This window comes from Hermetia illucens, chromosome 6 (assembly GCF_905115235.1).
Source record: "Hermetia illucens chromosome 6, iHerIll2.2.curated.20191125, whole genome shotgun sequence".
Lineage (NCBI taxonomy): Eukaryota > Metazoa > Arthropoda > Insecta > Diptera > Stratiomyidae > Hermetia > Hermetia illucens.
Window position 1 is genome coordinate 4,236,038 of NC_051854.1, and position 21,683 is coordinate 4,257,720.

General features: G+C 41.9%; 1 protein-coding gene across 2 annotated transcripts in view; it reads left to right on the forward strand.

The window, feature by feature from the left end:
* LOC119659568 (ejaculatory bulb-specific protein 3-like) overlaps positions 1 to 21,683 on the forward strand; it is a 33,280-nt gene that overhangs the window by 544 nt on the left and 11,053 nt on the right. Inside the window, exons 1-2 of one of the 2 annotated variants that reach the window (XM_038067721.1) lie at positions 10,536 to 10,694; positions 16,930 to 17,179. In XM_038067721.1, coding sequence (XP_037923649.1) covers positions 16,996 to 17,179 — 184 coding nt within the window. In that variant the 5' untranslated portion in view covers positions 10,536 to 10,694; positions 16,930 to 16,995. Of the gene's footprint in view, positions 1 to 10,535; positions 10,695 to 16,929; positions 17,180 to 21,683 lie in introns of those variants that run through there. The other variant, XM_038067722.1, reaches the window with a different exon arrangement.

Genomic DNA, 21,683 nt, shown 5'->3' on the forward strand with positions numbered 1-21,683 from the left:
TCATATCACATTTGCTAGATCTACATCTGCTGTGGTAGAAAGTCAAAGATCTAGGTGGGCCTTCAGTAAAATAAAAAAATTTTTGAACGCATTCTTGACAACTGTATTCGCGAAATCGTTGAAATAACCGTGAATCAAGTTGGATTTGTCAAAAACTGCGGAACTACTGACGCGATACACGCTGCGCGGCTACTCATGGAGAAATACCGGCATTTCTGGATCTGGAGAAAGCCTTTCACCGTGTGCCATACGAACTCATCTGCTATACTCATCCCTCTCCTGCACGTCACGCATCCTACCCCACTCGTTTTAAATATGCTCAACGATATCCCTAAAAGCTGTCTGGCGTCCTGACCTACGCCATCGCTCCATCTCAGACAGGGTTTGCCTCGTCTCCTTTTTCTAACATAGATATTGCCCTTATAGACTTTCTGGGCTGGATCATCCTCATCCATACGGATTAAGTGACCCACCCACCGTAACCTATTGAGCCGGATTTTATCCACAACCGGACGATGATGGCGTCGCTCATAGATTTTGTCGTTATGTAGGGCACGGAATCGTCCATCCTCATGTAGGGGGCCACAAATTCTTCGGAGGATTCTTCCCCTCGAACGCGGCCAAGAGTTCGCAATTTTTCTTGCTAAGAACCCAAGTCTCCGAGAAATACATGAGGACTGGCAAGATCATTGTTTTGTAGAGTAAGAGCTTTGACCCTATGGTGAGACGTTTCGAGCGGAACAGTTTTTGTAAGTTGAAATAGGCTATATTGGTTGCGGACAACCGTGCGCGGATTTCATCATCGTAGCTGTTATCGGTGTGATTTTCGGCCCTAGATAGGAGAAATTATCAAGGGTCTCAAAGATGTAGTCTCCTATCTTTATTCTTCCCATTTGACCAGTGCGGTTCGATGTTGTTGATTGGTTGGTTTATAGTACTCACGTTGCCACCATATGCTTTGTCTTGCCTTCATTTATGTGCAGCCCAAGATTTCATGACACCTGCTCGATCTGGATGAAGGCAGTTTGTACGTCTCGGGTGTTTCTTCCCATGATGTCGATATCGTCAGCATAGGCCATTAGTTGGGTGGATTTAAAGAGCATCGTACCTCTTGCATTTACCGCACGTATCACGGATTACTTTCTTGAGGGCTAAGTTAAAGAGGACGCATGGTAAGGCATCCCCTTGTCGTAGACCGTTGTGGATGTCGAATGGTCTTGAGAGTAATCTTGCTGCTTTTATCTGGTCTTGCACATTGGTCAGGGTCAGCCTATTCTTATTAATTTCGTCGGGATACCGAATTCTCTCATGGTCGTGTACAGGTTTACCCTGGCTATGCTATCATAGGCTGCTCTAAAGTCGATGAATAGATGGTGCAACTGATGTCCATATTCCAACAGTTTTTCCATCGTTTGCCGCAAAGAGAAGATCTGATCTGCTGCTGATTTGCCTGGAGTGAAGCCTCTTTGGTATGGGTCAATGATGTTCTGGGCGTATGGGGCTATCCGGCCTATCACGATAGCGGACAATATCTTATAAATAGTACTCAGCAACGTGATACCTCTATAATTGCTGCACTGTGTGATATCTCCCTTTTTATGTATGAGGCAGATAATGTCTCGGTGCCAGTCGCCAGGCATTGATTTGCTATCCCATACCTTGAGCACAAGTTGATGAAACACTTGGTGTAACTGGTCGCCTGCATATTTGACTAATTAGGCTGTAATTCCATCGGTCCCTGGCGACTTATGATTTTTATGCCGATGAATTGCACGGACTCTTTCTCCTAAACTTGGTGGTGGCAGTATTTGTCCGTCGTTATCAGTTGGCGGGACCTCCAACTCGCCGATGTTCTGGTTGTTCAGTAGCTCATCAGAGTACTCAACCCATCGCTCCAATATGCCCGTTCTGTCGGAAATCTTTGTCTCGGCGGGATGAGCATCGAGGTGTACAAGGCTTCATCCTGCTGACTTGTTGGTAAAACTTCCGCGCCTGGTGCTGTTGCTCCCTGTACTTTTCTAGTTCATAGACTTGATGGTTGTCCCAGGCTTCCTTTTTCCGTCTGTGAAGTCACTTCTTCGCTCGACGGAGTTCGTGATAAGTCTGTGCGCTTGGCCGCACTAATTCAGAATACAACATTACTCGGTATGCAGCAATCTTCCGTTCCGTTGCTAGCTTACATTTCTCGTCAAACAAACCGTTCCGACTCGTTTTATGGCTGGGGCCAAGCATTTTTGTGGCCGTATCAATGATAACGATCTTCAGGCGGTTGTGAAGATCATTTGTTGATGCTTCATCTTCAGGACCTCTGTTGACTGTGGTTATTGTGGCATTCATTTCCCTCTTGTAGGTGTTGCAGAGGGCTGTGTTGTGGATGGCTTTAGAATTCACTCTCACTTGATTATCAGAGGGGATTATAGGTGGTGTCGTAATTCGAGCTCGGAGCACCATGCCAACGAGATAGTGGTCCCAGTTTATATTGGCCCCCCTATATGGTCTGATATTCAAGGCTGAGAGGTGGCGACGTTCAATCAACACGTGGTCAATTTGGTTGAAAGTGGTCCCGCCTGGAGAGACCCACGTATTATTGTGGACCGCTTTCCGCGCAAACCAGGTACTTCCAACAATCATTTCGTGTGATACTGCTAACTGAATAATCCGCAGTCCGTTATTATTTGTATTTTAGTGTAAGCTATGGGAGCCAACAATAGCGCCTTTAGTACGGTCTGCATCCCTACTTGGCTGTTAAAATCCCCAAGTATAATTTTTGATATCATATCTGGGACTGGCTTCGAGGGTTCGTTCTACTGCCTCGTAGAAGGTATCCTTCTACGACTCTGGTTTATAGGCTTATATTTCTAAACTTGCCTCGCAAGCGCAAAGTGCATAGCCGTTCGCTTGTGTTTTCAAAGCCGATAACAACAGGTTTCAGTTTTTGGCTGACTAAGAAACCTACTCCGGGCACATGGTTTACTGGATGGCCACTATAATATATGGTGTAGCGACTCTTCTCCATGAAACCGGTCTCTGTCCATCGCGTCTCCTGTTGCGCTGTTACATCAGCGCTATATTGGGACAGGGTATCGGCTAACTGCTTGGCAGCTTCATCTCTGTACGGGGAGCGCACGTTCCATGAGAAAATGCGCAAATCGTTATTCCTTTATCGTTGCCCGGTTCGTCGCTGTGTAATCCGTCCAGTCCGAGGCTCCTGTTGTGACTTCGTAACAAATTGTTTTCCTTGTAGGATTGTCAGCCCTACCCAACCCCCAACCTGGAGGACCAGTTGATGCAATTTGTCCCGTTTTTAGGCGCGGGAGACTCGTCTTCATCCTTCTCCGTCTGCAGCTTTTCGTTAAGAAAGAGCTGCCAGCGATCGCCACGTGGAGGTTAAGATAGGGTTTGGTAGTAGAGCTGTTGGTGTTGGTTCAGCAGGCGTTTCCTAGGTTTTATGCTCCATCGTGGGTACCAATTCACGTTTCGCCCCCGGACCTATACTACCCTTTGACCATTATGTACTTTAGATTAAGTTTAACTGTTAAGGTAGTCCCTAAGTTTATATTCACCTTTTCTAGTAAATAAAAGATTGTTATTTTTGGAAAATTGTTGTTTTTGGACGCCACTTTGGGTCACGCTGCTCCCAGGGCAGTGAGGCAGCGTCTGATGAGTTGCCTCTGCCCTGGATGAAACCGTCAGTCAACTTTTTTTCAGAAAGAGTGGATATGTACATACGTATATGTATATACATGCGAAATTTAATTTAGCTTTAATTTCGTACATCATTTTCTTGCGTGATGTTATTATTCGCGAAACAAACCACGACCGAACTACATTGTCGATTCTTTTCACATGTATGAACCCCAGATTCAGATACTATCTTTTGCAGACATGCGTAGTGTATATTATAAAAGTTTAGGTCCACTGTTAGTAAAGACACAATCCCACCTGTGGATAGTTGAATAAATTTTCAAATTTGAATTCAAAATGAATATTTGGATCGTAGTTGATAACGAATGAATTTGAATAGATAAATACACTTGAAAAGATTTGAAAATTAGCAGTGAGAACTGTTCAATTCGTGCTACCAATTTAAGTATCTTTACTTCTTTGTGGTGTTTATAATGCATATAAGATTATGTTACATTCATATCTCACAGGGGGATTTTAGCAACGTTATTTATCCGTATATCCGTATCTGTATGTTTCTCGTAAGCTACATTAGCTCCCTGGTTATCGATATATAGCACATACTTATGTATAACATGCTATCCACATACATTGGAGTTAGTAGACTTGCATTATCAATTCGAATTCAGAGAAATACTACTTTGTATTCAAACTAGATTTCTAATTTTAACAAAAATATCTGAGATTCGTTTTCTAGTGAGACGACAAGATAGCTGACTCACATTTTTGTGTGCTTAAATTGATATTATGTAATATACCTGGACACATATTAGGGCGTTCTGTTTTATGAATTAACACCACTAATGGAGCAAGTTCGAGTCATATTAATACCAGGACTACATAAAAAATTAAAACTGGAAATCTGGGAATATTATCTTTAATTCAACTATGCTACGTTAGGGAAACGTTTTAATTATGTAAAGATTTTCTTCATGAAAAACCTGTTAAATGACTGACTCATGAGATGGCAAAATTTAGCTTGGTAGACGCATATTATGACCTTTGAACGTCAGGTGCGACAGATATATGTTAATTTTTCTAGATATTTATTGGTATGTTACCCGAAAAACTACTTCAGTTCGCTTTATTTCAGGATTGCTTGACTAAAACTCAACCAGAAAGCAATATGATCAGATCTTTTAATTTATTCCAAGAACAAGGATTTTATCATGCATAGGAACAGTATCATATATTGTAACGTTTTTCAAAGAAAAATTTCATCATACGCAGATGTTTTCTAAGCTAAAGGTATGGCTGTAATACACGTTTCATTCCGCGAGATGAATGACTATATATGTAATGAATGGGGGGTATATATAGAGGTCCATACATGAAAGTGTGAATGTTATTTATTTTCTAATCAAGCTAAACACCTGCTTTCATCATCATTTAATAGTTATATACCATTAGCCGGAAAGTACCGAAAGAATTAAAAAAAAGTAATATCTTTTTATGGATCGTAGAAAGGAAAATTAAATTAAAATGCATGAATTCACTACCTAGACAGACAATTGTCTAGAACTGGCACTTTGTTAAGAAGTTTGTTGACCCCTTGACATGTAATTAAGTGTGAAGGAATATCAACCAAGTATTGAATGGTTTTATTTTGGCTTGAGTTTTAAGCGTTGTACTGTGAATTATGGGGTAGGTAGGGAGATACAGTGGCCGCTCCGAGGAGCCCAATTAGCGCTGTGGTGCGCCGTTTTAATGCCACACACTCCTAAGACCGTGGCTGCTGTTATGAGCGCAGAAAGGCGAAGTCTATCCGGCTCGGATCGTAAGAGCCAGCCCGTAGTATTCACGAAGGAAAGCACCTCTCCCACCTTGCAGCTAGAAATTTCTCTGAGGTTCCTAAAGAATGGTTTATCCAGTGTCCCTAGCCAGACTCTAGCTAAAAAGTGCATGAGGTTTTTCCTTCCTTCACCGCAGCTTCGGTAATGCGATGTGTATGCCTAGCCTGGCGGCATGATCCCCTATGGGACAGTGTCCCATGCACACCAACGTAATCTTGAATGCATTTGCACGCGTCTCGCACAGGAGCTCTCGTGATCGGGCTAAGTTATAAGTGGGCCAAATTCTCCTTGACTTGGCGAAGCTCGTAAACCTTCCCCCTCTTAGGTCCGCGGCTACTAAGTAGTGCGAGTAGACTCGCTGTACTGTATTCACCGAAGGGCTGCCAAGAGCAGAGAATCGTCTGGCCAATCCGTCAGCCCGCTCATTCCCCTCTATGTTCCTATGCCCGGGAACCCAGAGGAGGGTGACCTTGAACGCGCCGTCCAGATGGTTCAGCGCATCTCTGCACTGCCCCACCAGCCTGGAAGATGTCGTCGCTGAGTACAAGGCCTTGATGGCCGCTTACTGTCGGTCAGAATGACTATGTTACGCTTGAGGCTCGAATCTCGCTCCAGCCATCGACAGACTTCCAATATCGCCAGTACTTCCGGCCTGGAATACACTTTCGAAACCCGGCAGACTATACGACTTGGATACACTGTGTGTATTTGAGAAAACCCCCGCGCTGACTCCACAGGCCATCTTTGATCCGTCCGTAAAGAATACTGAAACATAACCTTCCAACACGCCGCAGATCTTCCACTTTGCCCTGGTTGGAAAGTCCACAGGAAAGTTTCTCGTGAAGTTCGGCTTGCGTGTGGCATTGTCCGTGGGGAATGTCCAGATTTCCCGAGGTACTTCGTCTATGATGTTGCTGCCGGGCAGGACTGCAGACCCCCAGTAGCACCTGCACACGCGGTTCTTTGAATTCTATTAAGCTTCATCCTGTTGTATTTTTTCTCAAAGCATGCCACCATACAATAGAGCCGTACGTTAAGATCGCACGCATTACAGCGGTGTACATCCAGGAAACCATCCTTGGCCGGAGGCTCCATTTCTTTGCAAAGGTTCTCTTGTAGGCATAGAAGGCTATACATTTAGATTAAAAAATATCCAACTGTGATCAGAGAAGGATCTCTGGTCAGACACTCTCCAGTCCTCCACTCTAAGAATCCCATTGTCGGTTATTAAGGTGATATTAAGGATCTCCTCTCAACCGTCACAGTTCTCCCAGCAGGGAAATGGAAGGTTGGTGTACAACCCCTGTTACACACCGATAGATTTCAAGTAATAATAAAATCAAATAATGACTCACCTCTGTCGTTGATTTCCGTCCTGAATAACTCCAACTATACTCTATTTATCTTTTTCCCTGATCTAACCATTTTATTTTTCTTTTACTGAGGATAGTACAAAGTACGTTGCCTCAAACCCTCCTCCTTTACCTGGGCTTGGGACCAGCATACTATGTTAATAGCATGGCGGAGTTAAGTTTCCTCACTACTTAAACTAAGCAAAGTCATGAAAAAATTCAAAGAACCATATTACGAAAAAAGTATCGGTCGACAAGGTAGGGAATGAAAAATGGAATCACAAAAGTTCAATCTCATTTGCATCTTCTTCCTCTTGTATGGAATTACAATTCCACACCAAGCCTTGGTCTCCTAAAGTCTCCGTTTCTATTCAACTCAGTGGACCAATCGTATTCTCCTATTTGGAAAACCGATAAGACTTCCCCGATGGAGCTTTTTATGAGGGCAGTGGCCTCCAACTGTTCGTACTAAAGGTTCGCCATCAGTGATTCCGCTACATAGGGCCTAAAATTCGTCTTTCATTGAGGATTCATTCTTCAAACTGATCCATTGTCTACGGTACGTTGGTGAGGGAGGTGTCTTGTAGGGTAACTTGAGCTAAATCAGCTTTGGTCTCCACAGCGAACTGCGCTAGCAACTCATGAGCGGTTGCCCTCCGGTGCATATTGATTTGAAGGATGCGAATCATGATGACCGTGTCCTAGCTCTTTCTAATTCTGCTCGGAAAACTGAACACCGCCATGAGCCCGCAGTGTGCGCAACACTCACATCAGTCGTGCCACGGTCCCTGCATAGGACGCAGCTTTCCTTTTCATTGCAAGTGTTCGCTTTATGGCCTACCTGGCCGCATTTACGGCATGTTGCCCTTCTGTCAGGTCCCCGACAGTTTGCAGATATGTGCCCATAATCCAAACATTTGTAACATTTGGTTGGGGCGGCCCGGATTCGTATCCTACACACTACCCAACCAATTCTTATTTTCCCGCTGTTTAGAAGCTTCCTCGCGGATTGCTGGGCAATTTCTACCACAGCGAGTTTTTGGCCTCGGAAGTTCACAGAGGTGATACCAATCCGGACATCGGTTACCTCCGGACATACGCGTTTGATGGCCTCTTCTACCTCGTTCTTTTCTGTGAGACAGTCAAGGTCTTGGATTTCCAAAGAACACGTGGGTTCTAGGCTAGAAACCAAAGCTTTTTCTCCCAGAAGCCCCTTCTTCGGGCCAAGTTCGACTAAGACTTCAACACCCTTCGTTTTACGAATGAAAGACACTTCTGCTCCGTTATCTTCGGGTTTAATCTTGTAACGGATTTCGCTGACGACTTCCGCAAAAGTCTTGCCTTCCGTCGGCTTAATAAACAAAGCTGGCGATCTAGTCCTCCTTCGTCTTCCCACCTTTTCTTTTGGTGTTCCGTCCTTCGTGTCCGACTTAGTTTTAGGCAGAGGTTTTTCTAATGGCGCGACCTGTTATTTTCTTTTGTTCCTCTTCGCCTTCTTCTTTTGAGAGAGAGTACCTGAGTGACGTCTCCTTCAGATGTCCCTTCCTCCTTTCGTTTTTTACCAAGTTTGCTCTGCAATGGGCTGTCAGCGATCCGTTTGGTGCTCGTAGTGTTTTGCCTTACTTTCCATGTCCGCCTATAGTATGAAATCCTGTCCAGGAGCTTCTCCAGTTCCATTAGCCCGTTTTTCACTCCCTTGCTGACGTTTTTCTGGAAGAATGTCGTAGATCGCACGTGCTCCACAACTGCCGCGCATTTCTTAATAAGCCTTTTCTCTTCAGCTTGCGCCAGAGTAGTCGACAGTCTTCCCAATCGGCTTATATTCGAAACCATTTGGTTAGTTTCAGCAGTGTCCACTGTGCCTCTTTTCGCAATTATAGCACTGTGTGGTATGGTCTGGGTTCCTGACTCCGTTGCAAGTGCTGCATCACTTTGCGAGTCCTTCTCTCTATCTGCGTGTCCTGATGTCTCGTCGGGTATTTCAGCCCTTGTTGCGTCCTTCACTGGGCGCTGGGACGAACGGCGCATTTTCGTGCTGCGAATAAACGCAGCTAGCTCACTCTCCACTTCCACTATCTCCTCGTTTCGTTTGTTTTTATTCTCCATTTAAGTTGTTTACCAGCGCATCGAGTGCAAGGGAGCGGGCCGCAATAGTCAGAAACGGGTATACCCTCGGGAACAAAGCCCCTACCCTAGTTCCCTGAGGCCTAACCTACGATTAGCTGATCCCGGAACTCACGACCGATCAGCGCTCGCTCGGGGCAACGCGGTCTACTAATACCGGTTCAATGCACACTACCCGACCAGAGTCTCGAAGGGACTGATACACGTCACAACTACCACCTTGGCAGAGGCAGAGTCCCGACGTGTATCGGTCATTAGCAGTTCGCTCTTCACTGAGAAACTTTCTCGAGGCTACTACCTAGGACGCAGGTATTATGCCAGCTAGGGGGCCAGAACTACTTGCTCGGGCACCTCGGGGACGCCACTCCCCGTATCGTTAGCGACCCGTGAAGGATCATTGACGATCTCTGAGGGAATAGGTTTATTGTTGGGTGGTTTTAAGAAGGTCAAAATTCAGTTCATGGTAGGTGTGTCGAAAATTTTCCTATTACACTTTGATGCCATTTGAAAATGAAGAAATAACGTCTCGCTATCATTGTTGACAATATCTATTGAAAATGTTTTCCTAAACAAAGTGTTTAAATTCGAATGCATTGGTATATTCCACTCATTAATTAAAAGAATCTTATCCTCCCATTAAAAAAATGGAAACTTAATGAGTGCTAACTCAGAGGGCAAAATTAGTTTTGCATAAAAAATGGTATCTGTAAATAAATAAATATAAGTACGTTTCCATCTTCTAGACAGATAAAACTGGAAAATCCAATCGTAGCAGAAATATTCCATTCTGATGGCTTGAATTTTGCGCGATATGTAGTAAATCAACTACTGGAGCATACAAAAATTATCATAATATCAAGAATTATTGCAGCATTTGCGTATCGATCTTCACGGGGCAAAATACAGTTCAAGGTTATCAGACTTTTGTAAATTTATTGCATTAAAAGACACCGAAGAATTACTCAGAGTGACGTAAAGATCAGCTCGTTTAAGGTGTTGACTTAAACTTACAATTTAGCAACCCATCTTAAGGAAATTGTTAATGTGAACAAGTACATACATTCATCAACTGATTTTCTGCAAAACATACTTACTTACAAGATGTTATTCTTGAGGTTTCGGTTGGTCAAGTTATGTCAAGTTTGTAAATAACAAAACAACAAATCAGTCATCCTGTCCTGTGTTTTCATCTGAGAAACCATTAAGTTCTTGGTACCAGTCAAGTTTCCATTAAGCAATTAAAGCAAAACACACGCCGCAATTCATTAATTCGGTCTCTCTCCAAGAATGAAAACAATTTGATGACCACCAACCTGAATCAGAGAAAATAATTTGATTGATATCATTTAAATGTGGCAATTTCATTTTATTTTATTAATTCACGTATTAATTTATGCAATGGGTAATAACCCATGACTATCATATCTTGGCTGGACGACCAGCGATAAATTAAAATTCAATTGAATCTTATTCTGGCCAAGCTCTGCACTTACTTTTTTTGGCTTTGAGTGGTTCTTGACAGTCCAGATTTAGTGCGAGCAGGTCCCACCTAAGTTGAAATTAATATGATAATTAAGATGGGGCTAAGACACAAGACCTGCTTGTCTTGAAGATAAATAGCGATGCCATCGGAGAATTTAACATATTTTTGCGATTCTTGTACGAGTGGAAACAACACGTTTGAAGATTCAAGTGATTTTCCAGTCGTGTAGATAGTTTTGAAATAGTGAAATATCTGCGGGTTAGTATCTTTGGATTTATTATAATTTGGTGGTTTACTTACTCTTTGAAGTAACTATTGTGCTTTTAGAAGTTTTAATACGAGTATAAGCAGCTGAGTGTTAACAAATCCATTTCAAATATTTTCCCTCCAGTGATCAGTGCTTGCAATAACTTTTTCCATGGAAAACTCGTTGTGTTGCTTTTTCTCCCTTATTTGTTGGTGAAAGCTCAATTCTGTGATTTTATTCCATTAAATAGACAAATGTATGAAATCATTGTAACAATTGCTCTTGTATTGTACATGTCCATCAGCCCAGAGAATTGAAATTTCCATATTTACCCAGCATCCCTTCTTTACCTATTTGAATGGAAAATTCTCTGTAAGGGAATTTCGACATAACATGTTGATATTTTGAGGTCAATTATTCGAGAAATAATGTGGAGAATTTATTTAGGCGTTCCATGAAAGCATAACTTTGTAACCTTTCAAGTCATGACGAAAATATTTAATAAATTTAAGGGTGATTGAGATTCTACCGGATGCATGGATTTTTTCAGCTTTTACGCTTTATTTTAAAGAGGAACCGAGCTCTACCGTCATTAGTCGGAAGCGTGGCAATTAGGAAGCAATGGCAATGGCATGAAGGTGTTTATTACCAGCGGAAGTATATATTTTCACCGAAAAAAGTGATGAACCGAATTGTAAACTTGCACTGAAAAGGTGACCCTAGAAATAACCAAATACTTGCACTTGTGAACCGGTCTACTAGCCATGATGTCGCCTCAGAATCATTTTACATAAGAAACCGCGTACCTCCAACTTTAAATAATGTAATGTCCATCGATTTTCCGGTCAAATTACGTTTTATATGTCTTTATTAGAGGTGATTTTGCGATTAGCAACAGTTAACCTTCCGTTAACGAGCGGGGGAAACTTCTTTTCCCCGTGTTGGCGCTGGAGTCATAGCTAAATACGGGGGTCCACAAGTTCTCTTCCGCAAGTCATCCACTTTTTCTACCGCTTTTCCAGCGACTTCAGCCTTGCTGCCCTTAGATATTTTGTATCCTTCACAGATAGGTTCTTTCTCCTCTCGTACAGACAGCGTGCTTCACTTGGTAGAATTTCTATCAAAAACGCTCCACACTCTCAGCGCCACTAGGCGATTAGCCATATTTACCCTCCTGCAATTACTCTCAAATGTTAGTACTTTCTCCCAGATTACTGCTGCGTATAATAATGTGGAGTCAACCACTTCGGTCAAACACTTCGCCTTTTTCAAAGGCGTAGTCCAGATGTCCCTTGAAATTGATTTTTGCGTTCGTCAATACGCCCAGATATTTAATGACGGGTTTTTAAGTGATGATGTAGCGGCCAACATGAATACTAATCGTATTTCCTTTCCTACGGTTGGTAACTAAAACCGCCTTCATCTATTGCTCCACAAGGTCAAGCTGAACCATCTTCAGTCACACTTTTATTGCACTGAAGGTTTTACCAGCGTTCACCTAAACATATTCAACTTATTTCACAACGGCAATCACGGATCGATCATTCACGAAAACGACTTTCGTGACCTCCTTTAACACGGTATGGATAAAGACTCCATTGTACGTCACGGTCCACAGAAGAGGACCTAACCGTGTGTTACTCTTGCTGTGAGTATCTACTGCTTAGGTGCCTCATCCTATCGTACCAAAGTGTTCTTTCCGAGAGGTAACTTTCGAGGAGTAATTAGGGGCCCCTGTTTTATCCCCTGAGCTTTCTATACACTTCCAGGTGGCTGTACTGAAAGTATGTTTGACGTCCAATGTAACCACTGGACAGCATTTATTGGATATCATCGCGTCTTGAGTCAGCTTCAAAACCAACTTTACGGCATCGATCGTTGAATGAGCTTGATGAAAACCAAACTGACGCTTCGATTCCTATATTCCTTTTCTTTCATAATAGAGAAAAGTCTATTGTGTGTCTATAAGGCAGATCGACCGGTATGATGATGGATCCTACACCTGATTAGGCTTAAGGAGCAAAATTAATTTTTGCCTCCTTGACCAAGCGGGAAAAAGTCACTCTACAATACATATATCAAATACACTGACAAACCACTCGAGTCTGGTTTTAACAATGAGTTTGGGAACAATTTTTAAAGCGGGAGCTTTATTATCACCGATCCTCTGGCAAATCTCCGCAAGTTCCTCGTCAGCTATAGCAGGTATGATGAAGACGTCCAATAATTGTTTATATTTAATGCACTTCCCTCTGACTGTCCGTCTATTAGTCATGCATGCAGGGAGTAACATTGCTCTATACGGAAAATAAGGGGGGGGGGCATGCAAAAGTAGGGTGTAATCTTTTTTCTGCGGAATATAGTCATGTGGATGCCAAATAAAATTTTTCGATTTTTCGAAATAGATGTTAGTTTCCACACTGGGTGTAAGGGGGACGAATAGGGAGGCTCGATGCTGACCATATCTTTCACGGACACTTTTTCAGAAATCGTTCAACTGAAAAATCTGAAGAAAATCATGTGGCAGTTACTATACGGTGTCTAGGCATCATCATTATCAACGGCGCAATAACCGGTATTCAGTGTAGGCATGCCTTAATAAGGAACTCCAGACATCCCAGTTTTGCGCCGAGGTTCACCAATTCGATATTCCTAAAAGTTGTCAGGCGTCCTGACCTACATCATTGCTCCATCTTAGGCAGGCGTCTTCTTTTTATACCATAGATATTGCCCTTATAGACTTTCCGGGCTGGATCATCCTCATCCATACGGATTAAGTGACCTGTCCACCGTAACTTATTGAGCCGAATTTTATCCACAACCTGACGGTCACGGCTCATAGATTTCGTCATTGTGTACGCTACGGAATCGTCCATCCTCATGTAGAGGGCCAAAAATTCACCAGGTCAGATGTTTTCTGTAGATCATGGCCATGACCCGTCCTTTATTTCTCTGATATGTAAGAGGCCTGGTGAATGCTTTCATCCACATATAGCAAGATGAACCACATGGGCCGGGTCACGAACAATGCAGCTCTTGTTGATTTGTCTCGAGCATAATACATGCGCGTCCGAAACTCACCATAGAATCAAATTTCACCGCATAGTATTTGATGACCATCCCCTTGACGATCTAATATTCATGGTCTAAAAACTGAGATGTCCTTCAATATTTCTCCTGTCGCACCTAGTATAACTATTTGGAACTATGGTATAACAGTCATCGTTGCACCTCAGGACTACAATCTACAACCACGTCAACGACAAAATCAGTAATTGCGGCTTTATTTGACACCTGAAGGTTCAGTATGTTATCATAAATCACACTGCACTAAAGGGATCTGCGGCCAAGGCCTAAGGAGGTCTGTCGAAATAATGGAAAAAAAAGAAAACGAACCCCACATGGAACCATGTGAACCTTATTCCTACCCAGCTGTCCTGAGAATTAATCTTCCATTAGCTGGACCGTGGCTTCCAGTTGGAAAGACATTGGAAAAAGCCTTAAAATAGTTGCAGTTGCTGAGATTTCATTCTAGAAGGAATCTAGATCCTGTCATATTACTGTTAGAAATAAAAGTTATCTAAACCCCAAACTCTGTTGTCATAACACGGCCAGCATATTGGAAACCAACGCCTAGACATCAACAACGAGTCGAACACCAGAGCTAGAGGGGCCTATAATACTCTGGATTCATCCTCTAAAACTTGGAGCGCGGCTTCCTGCTGAAGTAGAGTTTGTCTACACACTCAAGTTCCCTGATTCTCTTAGTGATACTCCATTGTGCTGATAAGAATTGCTCGAAGCAATACACCTTTTCATTTCATAAAATCATTATCTGGATCAATTTCGTCCCGCTTCAGGTATGGAGGCTAGCAGGAAACACTAATGTCAGCACTTTTGAAGTAACTGAGATTATGTGGAGTATTAAAAAATACTGCAACTTTTTATCATGAAGTGAGTAGTTGGATACTGAATTTCTACTATAGAGCTTTCATCTAATAATCTTGGATGGAAATCTCGTTAACCGATGGCACTACAAAGACATACTTTTTCTCCCATTTGGCATTTCGAATCCCATTAAGGATTCAGATCAGAACAGGCTTGTGATCCCTTTCGAATTTTTCTGGTGAGATTATAAGAATATGTTTTTGCAGGACATTTTCTACGACGTACAGTGTCAGCGATCAACATCATCCTTAAATAGCAAACATTGTGGATCTTTGGTGGATGAGATGGTCTCCTCCCTTTCAATTCTTTATGTTTTCGATCTTTTAATCGCAGTCTTACGTCACGTTCAATAAATTTGATCCCTGAACCTGTCGACACAAAACACAAGATCTAACCTATCCTTGATTACTTAACCAAGCTAAGTGCTCCGCCTTCAGGTTGATTATACTTTGCTTCTTTAGATCTTCCTCCATTTTATGATGCTTTTCTGTAAGGTACTGCTCTTAAAATACAAGACAGACTTCTCTGCGTGAGATCATGTCATCTATGTTGTTGCACTCGGGGACTACTTTTTGGGTTCAACCTGTTAATCAGCTGACCCTTTCAAGGACCCAGGTTTTGTTCTTCCGATTACTGAATTCTTCTACTTTTACAAATTGGAAGGCTTCAGATGACATATTGCCGATTTGTTCGTTTGTTTTCTTCAACGACGAGGCTTGCTTCTTCTCTGTAGTTTGCTGGCGAACTTATTTAATTCCTTTCTCCTTCTGCTGTTGGGTACATCGCCTTTGCTATCCTATGGATCTGCTGTTGGTTTCTCGTTTTTAGAATGAAGGATTCAAAATGAAACACTCAAAAATAGCATAAGAATGTGTAGATATATCTTATACTAGATAAACGGGGTGAACAAATACATATCGCTATGGAGAGGTATTATCTATGTCTAACGTGTGAAATTCTTAACTTTAATTTGGGTGCATTTCCACTGCTGTATCTTAATATAATACGAGATAACCTTATGCCTCTCTTCAAAGCTCGAATATTTTTTGGTAGATATCCTTTACATCTTTATGAACTTGCCAAATTGATTCATTCATTTGACAAGTTGATCAAGGCCCTACTCCTGCTAGATCCATTTGTCCATCAGGTCAGCGTCAAACTATTTAAATGATGTCAGAGCTAATTTAAGCTCCGCTTTTTCTTGATCCCTTTCAATGGCAGATGACGCCCTTGATCAAGTTTCCAAATTCTGGGTCACTATGGTTGGTGAGTATCGAGCCTTTCTACGTAAAGAGCTGTCCGGGGTTGCATATCGCCAGTTGTATGTATGCTGACATAGAACAACCCTCTTATTTGATTTAATGGATGCCTAATCAATGACGTGATTTCTTCGTACCAGGATTGAACTTGGATTGCGTGTCTTTGTTTCAAGAGGTCAATTGCCCTGAAATTTAAGGAGAGAAAAATTCGTAGGTGGAAGTTCAAGTTGAAGCACAGGAATATTGGAGCCTGAAGCCTCGACAACTGTTTGGAATGGTGGAACCTGGAAGCATCGCAACTAAGGCTCTTTCGTGTAGTTATAATCAGTCAGAAACGGAAGTCTGCGTCCAATAGTAATAACTTTATGGAAAATAAATCGGAACTACCTTCCTCCTCTTTGGCTTTTTCTTTCAATACCGAAAATGTTTTGCCTAGGAAAAGATAGAGCAGTTGCTAATTAAGAAACACTACGAAGTGTCGGCGCTTGAAAGCAAAAACTTCCTTTCAATGGTGCGAAAATAAATTCGAGCATCAATGGACTTCGACAACCACAATTATATTGCCTAATTCTATCCAACTTAAGAGCTAACCCAATTACAATAATAATGTCGGAAGGTTCAAGTGCTTGTCCTCCGCCTACATAGAAATTCGGATTCAGATAACAGAACAATTTGACTGCCGACTGAAAACCAAGGACTTTGAATGCAAATATTTCCATTCAGTGGGAGACCAAAGGACCATTAACCTAGGAGTAGGAAATCTTTGTTGGTCGTCCTTTGCTGTTATCCACTGGAATAATTTTATCCGTTTCATTTCAAATGGTGTTGATTAAGATAAAAATTTGCCATCCGATTTGAACCCTTTCACTAACTTTTTCATTTGTTTTGGCCCCTTTTTCGGAATCAAATTGTTGATAATATGATGATTGGGTTATGTCCTTCAATGGAGATACCGAACAACTTTTCCCATTCAGATGAACAAATTCCAACTTTTTGACCTTGGATGACATCATAATTTAAGATAATTTAATCGTTACAGGATTTGCGTCAGACTCTGCTTCTCTAAAATACTTACTGTTGTCATACAAATAAAGGATACTCAAAAATGAAGTTCCTCCTTGTATCCGTGGTACTCTGCAGCGTAGTCTGTATTTTCGGACAACAATACACGCAAAAGTATGACAATATCGATGTGGACAGTGTACTCTCGAACGATCGTATCCGTTCCAACTACGTGAAGTGCCTCCTGGAAACCGGACCCTGCACCCCCGAAGGACGAGAGCTCAGAAGTGAGTATAAATTGAATTTCAAGTTTAAATATTTATTAAGCGTGTTAATTATTTTATACACACACTCATATGGCAGGAAACGAATAGAATGGGCAAAGTTTGCTTTGTAAAAGTTTAAATTATTTTGAAAATGAAACATTTCTAAATTTTATAGTTGGCTGGGTATGCGCTTATTTGGGGTAGAATTTAAAGTGTAGAACGTGAAAGTTTTATTTGGTTTGAATGGAAAGTTTTCGAGAGTTTTGTAGAATTGTGAGGTGGAAATAACAATCCCTGGAGATAGAAAATAACAATCTGTGGGGATTGAAGTGGGAAACTTTCAAGTTGCATAACTGGGGGTGAGTATGGTCAAAAGGTAAAATTTCACCTTTGACTTTTTTTACTTGTTATTGAAGGGAGTGATCTGTGGTTCTAAAGAGGGCATAAACAAACCTCTTATGGAACCAAAATCTAACAAAGTTTTAAGTGGTAAATATATTTAAGTCTCATCAAAAGTACCTTAATGTGGAAACTACTTCAGTATTCTTGCCAAATGCGGTGTTCCGTTATGAATGAAATTTGTCTGTGATTTTAAAGTTTCTTCCACAGAATATTTCAAATGATTTCTCCTAGTACCTCATTTATCGTATCCCCTGGTTCTTTCTCTTCTGATTCAAGTTTTATTTAAAGTAAAGGACGGGTGTTAGGCGTGCACCATCCCGGTTATCTACTGTCAATTACGAGAGCGAAATTGTCAAATAATTCTAAAAATTGGTGAGGTCACGTCACGGGGTGATAATTTCTTCATTTTTATAGTTATGTGAGTGTATGTTTGAATGAGGAGAGGCAAAGCCTCTAAGCACTCAGACCCTAGTGGTCCATTGTACTCGATTCCTCCGTCTAATGGAATATCCGGGATTCATTTATATATAGCAGGATTTCCGTTAGTGGAAGTGATGCTACCCTTTGCAGTTGTAGCACATCAGCACCAAAAATCTAATGTCTGATGCGTTCATAAGCGGGAATTCATATAGAAAATGTTCCTTGGATTCCGTTTCCATATTACATGATGGACACCTATCATCTTGCAGAATTCCTATTCTGAACATATACAGATAGTTTCGTGTATTTAGCAGCATTTAGGTTCAGCCGCCTGTCATTATATGAAGCTTGTTCTCAGTTTTTGATGGCAGCATTAGCCAGTGTTACAGACACCGCAATTACTGGTTTCAGTCCGGGCATAGGGTAAACCGAACACTCTTTTGTTAAAGCACCCGAAATTCCATTTTCCTACACACCACAATGACCAGGTACCGAGAGTAAATCCACCGTATTGAATTTAGAAACAGAGTTCAATCGTTTTCTATATTCCTGAATGATTTTTGAGGTGATCAAACGGCTGCTTAATGCCCTCAATGCAGCCAGACTATCGCTACAGATTGCGATGCACCTACCCTTCAACTGCTCGTCAATTATCCAGGTCGCCGCTCTTAGGATCGGTCTTTCAGGCTGAAGTACGTTGTGTATTGTCCCAAAGGAAAAACCCACTTCTTGTTTTTATTCGAGAGGTAGACTCCTGCTCCAGAACCATTTTCTGTTTTTGAGCCATCGGTGTAGAAGACGTCAGTATATCCTGACGCGTATTCTTCTTGTTCGTTCCAGTTTTCTCTTCGTTTCAAGAAAATTTCATATCTTCTATCCAACTGTTCTATCAAAATGTATGGGGATCCGAGAATCAGAAAGCATTGCGAAAACTGGATTCAGTTCTCCTAATACCTCTTCCAATGCACTGCGCCTCCCACGTCCATCTAATCGAATAGTCTATGAGTTGCTCTCATTGCATCGCTTCGAATAAACAAATCCAGGGGCGGAAAATTGAGTAACGCATTTGGAGCTGCACCGGATGTCGTGCTTATAGCACCGGTGACACACTGACACACAGTTCTTTACTATGTGGCTTGTCTACAGCGAAAACTCTTTTGTTTCACCTTAACCCACCACACTACGGAAGAATAAGCGAACATCCGCCTAATTATAGCGACAAATATCCACACAACCACCTGAGGCTAAGTCCCCATGTCGAGGCAAAGGTCCGCCTACACAGCTCATAAGCTGGACATGTTTCCATGATCAGCCTATGCTTATATGGAAGGTTTTGATGGATCATCTTACATACAGCATTATACCTGATCATGTATTGCACCGGCACCATAACAGTGCAGCCAGAATTGAGTTGGCCCAAAGTCTCTAACGTGGACTGGTCTTTCTCCACCCGCTCTTTCATTATAGGTTTTTTTAAGCGCGGGTGGCGATAACGCCATCCTGAATGGCACACATGAATCGCTCCGTCTCAGCAAAGAGTCCCGCAGCACACAGCCATCTGTTTGATAAATGTAGATCGGCAAATGACTGCTTGTTTACCGTGCGTTGCCTTCGATTTCCATTCATCGATCCACTCTTGGTCTGACTTGAGTGAGTGGGGTCAGTGGAGTGAAAGATCGATCCTTCAAATTAGTCGGTTTGATGGTGATGTTGTACGTTAGTGTCAACCACGCCCTGCCTGAGATGTCATGAAATTGCGCATAATAGTCCTTATCCGCTGCTGGACGGTCTTCCTCCACCGAAATATTCGTAGTGTATGAATAGCGAATAAATTAGCGTGATCCTTCAGATCACCAACTTTGCTTGAATTCGACACTTGTCAAATTCCATCCGAATATCACCGTTGCACATGCCTGCGAAAGACTCCTAAGGAAGTCATCAGTACTAGCTTGCAGCTTGATGTCATCTAAGTAAGTAAGTGCGTGAACTGTGCTAGGTCACATTTTGCACACAGGACATATTTAATTGCAAACCATGCCCTCTAGCATCCTTCACTAGCCATGAAGCTCAGCGCCATGCAGAATCAATGAAGACTCAATGAATCACCATGGAAGATGCCTCTCCGTATACGGACGGGCTCTGAGGTGATGAGTACACTGAAAAGGTAGTATGTCACCCTTCCGCCGGACGTTGTCAAAGCCATTGGCTTAATTGATATACCAACTGAGAAGATCCCTTTGGCCTCTAGTTGCTTGTCCTTCAACTACCCAGTCGATAATGAGTTGCTCTTTGCAACCCTTGATCCAACTTGGTAATCCCTCCTCGGACAGAATGTTTTTTTGGTCTTGAGGTGTGCATTCACCCTTCCACTACTAACGGATTATGAACTTGGTTTTGTAAGTAAGTAATTGGTCTCATGTCTGCGGGGTCCTGCACCGGGTCCTTTTTAGGAACAACGGTACGTAATCCCCGCAGTGAGATAGGTGAAAATTCATATATCGTTTCAAGGCGAGGGCCCAAGTTTCAAAAACCTGTAATCCATCCCCAAAACTGCTAGCAAAGTGTTTGATAAATGCGTATCGAATAACACTTGGGTGGAGCTGCACTTATGCTACCGAGCCTGAACGGTGAAATGTTTCAATTTTCAGAAATATTTGGCAGCTCTGCCTTTGATCATTCTCCAACTTTCGTGGTTCATCAGCTCTTCAGGATATTTAACATCTCATTCACATTTCTGCTTATCACTAATTAAGGTAATGAAGTTTTATACCAATAAAATATATCCAAAATATTGCATAAGAATCATCGTGTTCGGCCGAAAGGAACGTAAATAATCCTTTTTAATTTTCGAAAGTTGTTTATATTCCAGATATTGCAGATATGATGATGCATAAATATAGTAGCGCCTCGTCGGTTCCAATCTCATTTCCATTTCATCAAACATACCTACGGTAAATCTCCTCCATTAGAATACTCATTGACTGAATTTCGCACAAGCTGCGTTATATATCATAAAATTCAGCAAGGATAATTTCGGGTGTTTACTCTTTTCACAATTCTTTTTGGTTTAACGTACAACAAATCTATTGTGCGGATTAATGTTTATGGTTTTCTCACTTTATATGCTCGTTTTCAAAGTATCTGTAACATATCCAGAATATTTTTCAAGGATTTAGATAATATAGGCGTGAAAAGGATAAAGGGGAGTTGATTTGTATTCTAGACGGAATGTGGGTAATTGTTTGTGTAGTTATAAATTTGAATTGTTTGGAGACGGGATTTGAATTTGTAAACGGAAGAAGGAGTACGGCTTCCATGAATTGAACATAATTATTAATTTTAGAAAATGTTCGATATTACCACCGCCATATGGTTATGTGAGACTTTTACTCACTAAAACCACCTCCTTTTCCTTCGCTTACCTCGCGGGACTGCCATTTCGGTATTACGTCGCGAGGCAGGATCAGTTACGAACTGCGCCTCGTATCGTTATTTGTGGCTTTCCTCCGAAGCTCCTCCTTCCTTAGCAGATTGTGAATCACCTTCATTAATTTTTCCACCACCCTCCATGATATTTCAGAGGCTAGCATGTGGCCCACGATATTCTCGGGTGTTAACCGTGCCCCGGCGTCAATTTTCGCCTCCTCTGCGGGCAGTTACAAACAACATGGTCCGCATCCTCCTCTTCACGCATGTCGGGCAA